This window comes from Mytilus californianus, unplaced genomic scaffold (assembly GCF_021869535.1).
Source record: "Mytilus californianus isolate M0D057914Y unplaced genomic scaffold, xbMytCali1.0.p SCAF_1, whole genome shotgun sequence".
Classification (NCBI taxonomy): Eukaryota; Metazoa; Mollusca; class Bivalvia; order Mytilida; family Mytilidae; genus Mytilus; species Mytilus californianus.
The window spans coordinates 128246708-128260077 of record NW_026262581.1 but is presented as its reverse complement, the minus strand read 5'-3'; the positions used below and the strand labels follow the sequence as shown (position 1 = coordinate 128260077).

Here is a 13370-nt window from a genome sequence, read left to right as displayed (position 1 = left end):
GTTTGGTACTTGTATAGACTAAAACAGTGACGAATTACTATTTCGGTGTCATTATAAAATAACCGTTTATAAAACACCTGGGTTCTTTGAACTTTTCCAGATTCGTTGTTATTTTTAGAAAAGAATTAATTGAAAAAAAATTATGACGTAAATTTTTCTCTGTCAGATTTTCTTTGGTGTTTTTTTTTGTCATAATAGTGTGATTTTTTTTCATTCTTATCGTTTAAAGAATTCAACCAACAGAGTGAAAAATCACAAAACGGACAATATATGGCGTATAAGTATTTCTATATTAAGATTTCAATGATGTCTATCCAATTATCTCATTCCCAAGAACATTTGCCCTGAAATTTAAAGAAATGTATGCATATCAGCGAAACAAAACTACAAAAATTTAAATAAACAGTTTATTGAATGGTCACTTGTCGAGGAAAGCCAAATTATCTTAAATGTATTTTACATAATGAAGTGAACTCTTTTCAGCTTTTTTTTTAAATTCCCCACTTCTTGTGCGTACTATGAACTTTGTACAACCTTTTGTCGTAATCTTAAGTACATGTATGTATTTTAGTCCTTGAGAACTTGAATTATTTATTAGTTGTTATTAGCTTTAAACTTTCAGTAAAAACGAGCACTCTTAAATAGGTACGTTTGTGTCTTTTGTGTTTATCTTAATTGTGTCTTTTGTCTATATCTTAGTTGGGTCTTTTGTTTATATCTTAGTTGGGTCTTTTGTCTTTATCTTAGTTGGGTCTTTTGTCTATATCTTAGTTGGATCTTTTGTCTATATCTTAGTTGGGTCTTTTGTCTTTATCTTAGTTGGGTCTTTTGTCTTTATCTTAGTTGGGTCTTTTGTCTATATCTTAGTTGGATCTTTTATCTATATCTTAGTTGGGTCTTTTGTCTATATCTTAATTGTGTCTTTTGTCTTTATCTTAGTTGGGTCTTTTGTCTATATCTTAGTTGGGTCTTTTGTCTTTATCTTAGTTGGGTCTTTTGTCTATATCTAAGTTGGGTCTTTTGTCTATATCTTAATTGTGTCTTTTGTCTTTATCTTAGTTGGGTCTTTTGTCTATATCTTAGTTGGGTCTTTTGTCTTTATCTTAGTTGGGTCTTTTGTCTATATCTAAGTTGGGTCTTTTGTCTATATCTTAGTTGGGTCTTTTGTCTATATCTTAGTTGGATCTTTTGTCTATATCTTAGTTGGGTCTTTTGTCTTTATCTTAGTTGGGTCTTTTGTCTTTATCTTAGTTGGGTCTTTTGTCTATATCTTAGTTGGATCTTTTATCTATATCTTAGTTGGGTCTTTTGTCTATATCTTAATTGTGTCTTTTGTCTTTATCTTAGTTGGGTCTTTTGTCTATATCTTAGTTGGGTCTTTTGTCTTTATCTTAGTTGGGTCTTTTGTCTATATCTAAGTTGGGTCTTTTGTCTATATCTTAGTTGGGTCTTTTGTCTATATCTTAGTTGGGTCTTTTGTCTATATCTTAATTGTGTCTTTTGTCTTTATCTTAGTTGGGTCTTTTGTCTATATCTTAGTTGGGTCTTTTGTCTTTATCTTAGTTGGGTCTTTTGTCTATATCTTAGTTGGGTCTTTTGTCTTTATCTTAGTTGGGTCTTTTGTCTATATCTTAGTTGGGTCTTTTGTCTTTATCTTAGTTGGGTCTTTTGTCTATATCTTAGTTGGGTCTTTTGTCTATATCTAAGTTGGGTCTTTTGTCTATATCTTAGTTGGGTCTTTTGTCTATATCTTAGTTGGGTCTTTTGTCTATATCTTAATTGTGTCTTTTGTCTTTATCTTAGTTGGGTCTTTTGTCTATATCTTAGTTGGGTCTTTTGTCTTTATCTTAGTTGGGTCTTTTGTCTATATCTAAGTTGGGTCTTTTGTCTTTATCTTAGTTGGGTCTTTTGTCTATATCTTAGTTGGGTCTTTTGTCTTTATCTTAGTTGGGTCTTTTGTCTATATCTTAGTTGGGTCTTTTGTCTTTATCTTATTTGTGTCTTTTGTCTTTATCTTAGTTGGGTTTACATCGTGCTGATCAGATGAAGCCATTTCCAACTGATTTTAACAGTTTGTTCTTTTGTTGTGCTGTAACATCACTTTCCAAGGTAGAGGGGGGAGAACGCTCACAAATATGATTAATTCAGTCTCACTATTTATGTGCCCGCCCCATGTCACTTACCAGTATTTCAATGGTTGTTGTTGGTCACTATCTGTCATATTTGTTTTTCGTCTAGACTGATGGTTTTTCGTCTAGACTGATGGTTTTTCGTCTAAACTGTTGGTTTTTTCGTTTGAATTGTTTCACATTTTGTCACGTTGGGCTTTTTAAAGCAATCATACCACATCTCCTTGTTTTATACACGTACCAATATTATAAATGACAATTTAAATGCATTTTTTTTTTATAGATTTGCCAAATTTATAGTATCTATATATTTCTAAAATGAATGTTTGGGGAAATTCATTAAATGCAAAATTTCCGAAAAAAACCCCATAACGGACAGGCACTTTAACTTTCAGATACTTTATAAAATAAGAAAATATGGTATGAGACAGCTATCCACCAGAGTCCAAATAACGTGGATGAGAGCAACTATAGTTCACTGTACGGAATTAAATAATAACCAACAGATCGGCAAACAAGTAGCAAATAAAAGTGAAGATAGTTTTTTTTCTGTTTCAATTGACATTTGATACTACAATATGATGTGGGAAACTATGACGATGATATATCGAAATTGATTTTAAAAGTCTGGTACAAACATTGGATTGCCATTGAAAATAACACATTATAAATTTTGGTGAGATTTTCTGGATTTACCGGATCAGCAACGCTCAAACCAGAAAATGTAAACCAAGGGTGTATGAATATTTGAGTACTTGAAGATCTAATCGACAAAAGGAACCTTAATGATTAGCCAGATCCGCCTTATATCGACCTTGCCTGAGGGAGTCGAATCCCCAGTTTCTTATCTTTTCTTAATTTCTAGATATATTAACGGAAAGTTTAAGAAAGGTATGTCATAAATAATTTCAATGCCAATGCACTAACTAATGAGCTGCTGATACCCTCGGGAACTAACAGTTTTCTTGATTTAACTACACCACGAACGCTCAGATCCAAAGAATAGAAAGACAAAAATGTAAAACTGCTTAAACTGGCGAAGAGATATAAGGTCAAAAGGAATCAAAACGATCACCAGAGTCTTCTGATGTCAACTTTGCCTTAGGTAGTTGGAACTTTATTTTATTTATTAATTTATCAATTTATCAAAAAAGACTATATTCTACGAATGTTTTATGGTGCATTTATGATTAAATTTATAATATTCAGTCATTATTTTATGTTGCCAAAAAAGAGGATTTTGTTTTAACATGTTGAGCATTATTATTGACTTTTTACAAGTCTAACAGTTCAAAAAGTCAGAAAATAGTTACGTCGCTTTACAAAGTGGTGCCATTTTAAGTTATTACTTACGTCGCCTTACAAATTAAGTGGTGCCATTTTAAGTTAATACTTACGCCGCCTTACAAAGTGGTGCCATTTTAAGTTCACATCGGTTATCGTCCCATTTGAATCCTTTATCTCGGAACAATCCGAGACAATGTTGTCCATGTTCATTGTTTGGCTCTCCTGGAAACCAATTTGTGTAGGTGAATGGCTTTAATGTGTCTGCCCACACCCATATGCCCTCAATTAGCATGTCCGTGCCTCCCATCCACACCTCTGCTGTTGCTATGGAATCTGAATGATTTAGCAACTATTCCTTTATAAGATAGTAATTCAAAAAGATGCTTTTGTAGTACAATATACTGAAACTTAATTCATTTTCTCATTAGATATGAAAGTGGGTTTTTTTTATCGATAAAGAACGTAATTGATAATCGTTTATCATATAAAAATAAACTGTTAACACAGAGATTTGTCTCGCCTTTTTGTAATTTTGATAATGCAAATGTTGAAATTAAAATAGCAATACTTTAACATTTAAGTTATGCAAATATTCAAAGTAAATAAACCATGACAAAGGGTACAAATACCATTGACTTATCATAAGTTGTTCCCTTTAAACAAACCAAAACACACACATTAACTTGCAAACTATGTAAAAGTTTCAAAGTCAATGAACCATGATGAGGGGGTGGGGCTATATAATCTCCATGGAAATGAGATATGCCAATGCTTATACAACTGCATACCAAATATCAATGACCTACCACTAGTGGTTCACCATAAACTAGACCTAATCACAAACCAATACAATGTTGACCCCGCCGACGCCGCCGCCGACGCCTGAAACAGCATACCTATGTCTCGCTTTTTGACTCTGTCAAGGCGAGACAAAAACTGAAATATGTAATACAATAGTTAAGAAAATCTTCATTCGTGGCCTTCTCTCGAGTATTCATGAGACAAAATGTATGACGTAAAATATATTGGATAATTCAGATGTGAAATACGAGTGGTGTAATTGGTAAGACTTAATTACATACCGTGGTATCTGTTCAGCATCCCTTCAATAAATTTATCTTCTATTGAACTGTCTATCCAAGCTAACTTGGCTTGAAAGGCCTGACATAATCTCTACATAGAGAAAATAAAGCTTTGATAAAAGAATATGTATAGTATTCAAAATATATTTAGAAAACATTTGCCATTAAGGCAATAACTAAACATCCCATACATTCTAATTACAATTCAAACTAATAGATATGAGTAACCCGCAGGAGTATAAGTGACACTTTAATTAATTATTCGTGTGACCATAGAGTACTGCGACATCATCTACTGACATCGTGTATAATTTGAAATTAACATAAATGAAATATAAAGACGCCAACTTTTAAATATCAAACAAGTATATTCTGACAAAAATTCAGGACACTCAGGCTAGATTTAAAGACTTAAGGAAGAAGTAAATCTCATTATGGTGTAATAAAACAAATCTTTCATGCTTACTTGCATTGTAATTAAAACATAATTAGATACGTATTGTTACACAATTGTGAATACGTGTGTGTCTTCATCCTGGCGATACTTTTATTTTGGCATTGCACAATGGCATGCTTTTCTCGGACTGTTTAAGATGTGCACTGATTGATAATACATCCAAATGTAAGAGTTGTGGCTTTATAACAATCACCTTGCCCGTCTGACCGTCCGTTCGTCCATCAAATATTTCCGACACATTGTTCCTGGAGCAGAATGGCTTCATATTTGGTAATTTGAATTACGAATGGGAGTGTGTTAAGCACGACAACGCGTGCATTCTTGTTTTAGTTTTAGGCAATATGATGTATCTGTGTAGTTGTAATGTGATTAGAACTTAGAATCAAGTTAATGCGAGTACTTTCAGATTGGTACTGTGTGTCTTTTGTCTTTTTTCTTATCTTTGTGTCGATATGATAAGTCAAGCCCTTTCCAGCTGATTTTAAAGTGTGTTCTTATGCTCTATGCAACACCACTGTCTCCATGTAGGGAGAGGGTTAAGTGTTCAGAAAAAATGTTAAAGTCTGCCTCTGATTGCTATCTGCAATATTTGTTTTGGTTCATTGTTTTAGCACAATCGTTTGAACCTATATTAACCGTACAGAGATGTTGTGCATGTGAACTTTTTTTCAGGATAAGATTCATATAAAACTTACACAGTTGTATGTGTTTACAATGGATTTCCTTACGGGGGGGGCTTCATTGTTCACCATACAAAAGTGTAACATATACACTTAACTAAATTTCAATTTTATTGCTACCATTGAGGTTTACCCTCGCGACATCTCCTTTTATTCATCTCGTTTGATTTTCTATACAAGTTGTTCATCATTTATTATAGTACTTTTAGAGGAACAATATTGACACTTCCCTTTTATAAAGTTTTCAAATCGACACAAATAATGTCAACATGAGATATCACCAGACCATATACTTAATACATAGTAAAGTGCTTTTCCTATACGTACTTTTTGTTAGTCAACAATCCGACATTAAAAAGAGAAAGGTTGAGATATAAGAAAAACAGTTTAACCCGTCTACATGTGTCTGATGTCTGTAACCTCGTCAGTCGTTGTATCTTTTAAATGTTTTTATTATTTAAATAATTCAGTGATGATGGTAGATCTTCGATAATTAATCTGGTAAAATTTTCCCGCTTTCGATCCTTTTGGCGATTTGGGGCATAACATATTGTAATATAAAAACAGCGGTCTATTATTCGAGGCTGAATCTTGACCTATAGATGTCGTTTGGGTATTTGTGTAGTTGAATGGGTGTCGCATTGATGTATACCCGAAAATCCTGTTTTATTTATGTTAAGAAGACAACAAAAATTAGGCATTTAGTTTTTTGGTTGTTTTATTATATATTTTTTATGTATGCCATTTACTTTAGTGGTCGCACAGCAATGGACATCGACAGAAAATACATAACATTCTGAATATTGCTTTTACCGTTAAGCTAAGCCACCATTTAAAAGGGTAATGAATTGTTTCGTGTTACGGTATTTTGGAAGTTAAAATATTAATTCAAGATATTGAGTCAGTGTTATCTTTGCAGTTAAAAGGGTTGAAAGTACAATATCTATGACTTAAAACTGACTTTTTTACAATATAATTTTTTACAAGTTAATACACACCAGTGCTTCTGCCCAGGAAACTTTTACTGGTAAAATGGCATAGCAAGATTCTTGAAATCTCATAAAACCAAGAGGACAGTCGGAATATACTGAGAAATAAGATAAAAGAAAATTAAACTGAAAAATACAATTACCGATCTATGAGTTCTGGATTGAATATCCAAATTATATATGTAGAGAAAATAGACCAATGAAGTTAATCTAAAAATAGTGTCACACATTAAACTATTACACCACCCTTGCAACATAGTTTTGATAAAAGAAAAGCATTCCAATGTCTCCGCGTTTCATATGTTTTATCTGTTCAAGGGCAAAAACTTAAAAAAATATATAAATGATAACTAAACAGTTCAATAACATTTTAATAAATATCTTACAAGAAATGTAGGCCTTTCGATCCCTAGGCCTAGCAATGTTATATTCGATATATTGCTATTTCCAAGGGGCATACCTGCTGTAAAAATAGTTTACCGGCATTCTTTCAAAACCTTGCAGATATCAGCCTTTGATTTTAACTTTAAAAAAAAAATAACAAGAAATGTAGGTGTGAGGATGCTTGTCATGTTAAATATAAATTACATTTCAAAAAGATATAACTCCTGTAAAAATGATAAATCAGCGCTTATTTAAAAAAAAAAAAACACACAAGGCATTGGTGATATCAACCTATGATATAGGTTTCATAACAATCCTACAAGAAATGTGAGTGTGAGAGTGCTTACAATGCTATCTTCTCTAAATTCGTATTTCCAAGGGGCATAATTCTTCAGGAAAAAGTTGATCGGCACTGACTCAAACTCGTCCGGATCATTGCTGATATAAACCTTTGATATAAATTTCATAAATATCTGGCAAGAATTGTACACTTGGGAGCGCTTATCATACAATTTTCTATAGAATTAACCATTCTAAAGGACTTGTCCCAACCATTGGTGATATAAACCTTTTTTCCGTTTATAATTTATATTTCCAAGGTGAATAACTCCTTTAGAAATAGTTGTTTGAAATTTATTTTCGAATGAGTCCGAGACATTGCTGATATAAACGTTTGATTTAAATTTCATAAAAATCTGGCAAGAATTGTACACGTGAGAGCGCTAACAAGACCGGCTGAACAGACGGACGGACGGACGGACGGACGGACGGACGGACGGACGCCAAGTATTTCTATATCCCATGCAACGCGTCGCGCGAGGGACATTATAGCAAAGGTTTCATTACTGTAAATCAATTAGCTAGTTAAGTAAATAACAACATCAAAAGCACTATATGTTGTTAGAGTAGTGCTACTTTTACAGATTTTTTAATTGGTGATGTAAGATTAGGATAGAGTCTACTAAATATAGACAATGTTTTCACTGATGATTTGCATGTATTGATATATGGAGTGCATGTACATATCATAGCGAAATCTTATTTTTCTAGGTGATTAGATACGGCACACTCTCTTTTAATAATTATTCATAAAAAAAAACGGAAGTAGATTTTTTCAAATATTTTTCGAAAAATCTCGATTTAATGTGTCCCTTTTAATTTCAATAACCCATGTTTGACTAATTTTATTCAACTACACTCTCGCAAACATTAAACTTAAATACATATTTTCTTATTTCAGCTGTAAACATCTGTAATACATTAGAAAACAGATGTTACCTACTTGTCATGTTTGTTTTACAATGCAGATCAACAATTTTGTAATAAATCACTTCTATTGACACTATAATTGAAATATTCTTGAAGAATGTGACTGTTTAACTTTTGAGTTTATAAATACTAAACGATATTAACTAAATGATACAAAATTCTAGGGTTCTTTCCGACTGGATAAATCGGAACATTATATAGTTTTTGACATTGCTCTTGATATCCCAGATGTTATATAACGGCTTTAATTTCTTCTCCGGTGCTTTCCGTTTATGTCCGCCTCGGTAAATAGTGTCATGTAATTCCTTATATGTCTCATTGGGTTACCTGGTTTGAAAGTGTATTGCATTCCCGTTATACATTTTTGTACCTTACATTTAAAAATATATCATTTTGCTTAACTCACCTGAAACTAATATTGAAACATAGAGAAGACATGTGAATAGCTGTTTTGTCATTGTTCTATTTGTTAACCCAGAATAGATAAGATTATAATCATGGCGTGATGATATGAAATTGATAGAATGCTGACTTATCTTATTTGATTCTTGGGAAGAGTGAACGATATGACCATCAAATTTACTTTCTGAAGGCTTTTAATGTAAATGAGACTTTTTTAAAAACCATTTGTACCCAACTATAGCTATTTTAATGTTTGTTTTCATCTAAAGAGTTTAAGGTCAAAGTCAAATTGCCAATAATATATCGTTTCAGCTTTAATTCAAATCTTTACTCAGGCAAAGTTGACCTTACATGGATTCGGCTATTATTCTTAGGTCCTTTCGGTCATATAGCTCATCAACTGTTTCGTTTCTTATACATCCATTTGGATATACTACTTTGAGTGGACACGACTCATATTGATTTTGATATCATAAGGTCAAAGGCCAAGGTCGTAGAAGGTCACCACATTTTGCTTGAAAATATGCATCGCAAAGAATAAGACCCCTCTATATTTTGGGTCAAGATGGCGGTGTCTAAAAATAGAGTGAAATTTTGGGAAACGTTTCGCTTCCGGACAATATCTTTTGACCTATAAACCAAATCTATACAAATATTTGGTTGATAATGCGCCTTGTGGTAAACAAGACTCTAATGATTTTGAGGTCAACATTCTAGGTTAGGGCATCAAGTAATACATGTAGATTGAAATTCTGCACAATTCTTTGTTTTCCATTATTTGAGATAAATTGTCAGCATTAAAAGAATGCTCCTCTATCAATCAATAATGATCGCAACTCAGTAAATGTACCCGTGTTTCGTCTCTTTGTTTTGGTTCGTCGGTAGTGGGGCTTGCATACAACAGGCTATTCTATATTTCAAACATAACACACAAATAGAGAAAGGTGTGCGGAATGTCAATGAGATAGCTAGCTAGTCAACACTTGAAATTGATGTAAATAAACGCATCATAAATACCAGGCTTAAAATTTTGTACGCCAGACGCGTGTTTCGCTTACAAAAGACTCAAGGGGTCATAGTATGTCCTTCATCAATGAACAAGCTTAATACTTCACGGTATAGAATGTTTCCGTACAAAATAAGGAGATGTGGTATGAATGCCAATGAGACAACTATCCAGTGAAGCAGTTTTATATATATACTAACTTCTTTTCATTCAGATGTTTTGTCCTTTTAAGTCGCCACTTCAAATAATTACATACCGCTGGTCTTTTGCTTTATTTTTATGTCTTATGCATACTCAAAAGGAAATCTTACTGTAGTAAATAGAGAATTAAGACCAATTTATTCTTTGATCCAAATGGCTGAAGTCATAATCAAACCAGTATCAATCTTAATTTTGTCGATCATCTAAATACAAATACATGTTAATCTGTAGTGATCAGAAGGTCATTAAATGAATTGACCACTGATTATAAATCAATATACTAATATCCTGTGTTGTGATGGAGAAAGAATGAGGTTCCGTGTTACTAACGCATCGTCTCAACTTTATTCTAATGGGATAGAAAAGTGCATCTTATACTGTAATATAGATTAGTTAGACTTTTGTATGATTGGACAGGGGATGTGATAGGGAACCTAAGACAGTTCTTACAAGCTTAATCCTCCAAAATTTCGTTGCAAAAAAATGAATCTTGGAGAAAGAAACCCCCTTCTATTGAAAACCAAAAATAATAATAACAATATGCTAAGAATTAGACGCCTTAAAATATATAATGAAAAGGTTTAGTTTTTTTTTCAGGAGCCTGTAATTCAGTGGTTGTCGTTTGTAACTGTGCATTATATTTGTTTTTCATTGGTACATAAATCAGACCGTTGGTTTTCTCTTTGAATATTTGAATTGCTTTACATTTTGTTATGTCGGGACTCTTTATCGCTTGCTGTGCGGTATGGGTTTTGCTCATTGTTGAAGGACATACGGTGACTATAGTTAAATATAGTTATTAACATCAACGTCATTTGTTCTTTAGTGGATAGTTGTCTCATTTGGTCCAAGGACACAGTTATCGTCCTTTGGTTTTCGTTGTCTACAAATATAGTCCCTAGTGTGAACAGTGTATAACTTGCATTTTTTTTTGATACACTTTCCCAATTTATTTCTTGATATTTTATGCATGAAATATTAAGTAAGGGGATGAAATTACATGTTAAAAAAATTTGGGTGCTGAATCTTTATGTTAAGTAGTGATTTGGTCCAGTTAAAAAAGGTCAAAAATTAGAATGTCTGAAGCTGTCAAACTGAATTTTAGCCCCTCTTAACACAGAATTGTCAATATTTTGAGTTAGAGCTGGTAGAAGTTTCTATAATTTTGATATTATTTGTATCAATAGTAGTACACTACACTGTAAAAATCTTTTTGAGATAGAGCAGGTGCGATTTTTTTAATTTGAATTTATTGTCTAAAAGAAATGCACTACGAAATAACTGTGTTCTCGGGCCATTTGCAATCATACCACATCTATTTATTTAATACGACCAATGTGCATACAAACACTGCACACCATTTCCTTTCCCTTTCACAATACAATGTAGAAAGCTACGAACAAGCCGTTTCACTTATCTGCTGATTTTTTTGTTTATTATCATTTGCCTTTGAATTCTGTAGAGAAACTTACTCACAAGTGACAACCTGCAAATTGCAGTCTTCTTTTACTCGAACCTCCTCATGGTCTCGTGGTAGCTTGAGTATGGGAGCTTTTCGGTTAGATCCACAGTCCGGTTAATTTAAAAACTTTGAAATTGATATTTACTGCTTCTCACCAAGCATACAATATTCAGGAGTAAGTGCAAAAATTAACGAGTCAATGTGAGTAGCATATAAAAACCTAAATTATCATGTTTGTCTAGTTCAAAGCAAGATAAAGTATTCGCAAGAGAGAATACCATTTTTTTTTATCTATCGTACATCGAAACGTGTCAAATTAAAAATCAAGAGCCACGATATTATACAAGTTACGGTTTATAATTTGGCCTTCAAACTGTTCTTGATTCGCCATTCTTGAGTTTTTTGTAGACGAAACGCGCATCTGGCGTACCAAATTATAAGCCTGGTATCTTTGGTAAGTTTTTGTTTATATCGCACACTAAAATTCTAAGTCAAATAAAAAGAAAATAGAAAAAGAAAAAAGTTACATTTTTTGGAGTTTTAATCGAAGCTACACATCCTATAGTTTTAAATGTGTTCAATCTATACTTTAAAGTAGAAAACAATAAACAACTGTGTAGTAGTTTTTTTTATCATTTTATTCGTTTTTAATACAAAGTGAATATCGTCATTAAAAAAATGTTTCTCAACTATAAATCTTAAAAGTGTTACTCAATTAGCACATTTCAGCAATTAAAACAAGGCATGCGTAATTGTGGAGAAATAAAACATATCATAAAACTATGACAAACAATTAAGTGTCACTCAGTGGATGCCGGTGGCATATCACACCTTCAATGACGGCACGAGATAGAGTTATTTAACATTATAGTTTCCACAGTTAGTTGGAAGGATCGTTATATTTGCTGTTAATAACGTCTGTATTAGCCTATTTTTGGAATATATCCTACTTAAGGTTTAATTATTATCTTACGTTTTTTGTTCTCTACGCAGTAATGTACGAGTGTATACTTTTATTAATTCATTGGATATTTCAATTAATTTGTTTAATGGTAATGTTCTTAAATATTCTTGTAAGATGTGATTTTTTTTAATCATTTCTGCGAAATCATTATTTACAGAGAGATTGTGTGATTTGTCGCCTAGAGAAGATTTGTAGCAGATGTTTTAACGTTGCTCATCACAGATAATTTGTTGTCATCGACTACAGAGAATATTTCATTGTGGTGTAAAACCTCGGTGTGGCACCTGTTCAGGTGAGGATTATACCTGGAACTTGAAGGTAGGCAGCTTTATCTTATTTTCTTATTAAGAGTAACATTAAATCTTACAATATGTCATGTAATAAAATGACATCAAACTCTTCGCTACCAAATGTTCCGGCTTTGAAGAGCTTCCGGAACAGTATGGATAAGCTTAGTTATAATTAGTATTTTTCTGTATTGACTTGTTCAGATCAATGTTTTCTCTGTGACAACAATAGTATAATTATGTAGATAAACGAGCGTTTTAAACAGTTTTATTGTAATGAATGTAAAGTAATATTCACTATTATGCTGGGCTAAAAATCCGCAAATAAAGCAAGAAAATATTATGTTCAAATTTGCACACATATATATTTATATTTACTAATATATGGTGAATTCTTCAAAACAATACACCAAGCAATATAAAACTTAACGAAGCACCCACCCCCCCCCCCCCCCCCCCCCCCCCCCCCCCCCCAAAAAAAAGACAAAAAGACAAAAGACATACAACACAGATCTTAGAGTACAGCAGTTACTGAAAGCTAGTACAAAGTCAATTTCCATTTATAATAAACCACGTTTTCCCCAGACTTAAATATACATAATTACACATTCAACAGGTTGAGTGCAAAGGCGACATAACAATATAAAAATATATTAGTATAACAGGATGAAGTACCATAAGAATATATATTCATAACTTTATAGTAATACATATTAAGGTATTTTTTTTAATTTATTCAAAACAAAATCAATGTTTGTACCAATAAATACA

General features: G+C 32.5%; 1 protein-coding gene across 1 annotated transcript; it reads right to left on the bottom strand.

Moving 5' to 3' along the window:
* Nucleotides 1-269: 269 nt before the first annotated feature.
* LOC127739005 (perlucin-like) lies at nucleotides 270-7110 on the bottom strand. Its single transcript, XM_052250527.1, has 5 exons — nucleotides 7105-7110; nucleotides 6634-6750; nucleotides 4499-4589; nucleotides 3527-3749; nucleotides 270-344 (listed from the first exon to the last, which is right to left on the bottom strand). The coding sequence occupies exons 1-5, from the start codon at nucleotides 7108-7110 to the stop codon at nucleotides 311-313; spliced, it is 471 nt and encodes a 156-aa protein (XP_052106487.1). The 3' UTR covers nucleotides 270-310.
* Between the last annotated feature and the right edge of the window lie 6260 nt (nucleotides 7111-13370).

Bases quoted from the DNA above. Each gene is read 5' to 3' on its own strand.
- LOC127739005 (XM_052250527.1), bottom strand. The intron at 4,590-6,633 runs GTGTGTATTAAC...TTCTCTATGTAG, and splicing joins TTTCCTGGGCAGAAGCACTG to AGATTATGTCAGGCCTTTCA. The intron at 345-3,526 runs GTAAGTATTAAC...TTTAAATTTCAG, and splicing joins GCACCACTTTGTAAGGCGGC to GGCAAATGTTCTTGGGAATG.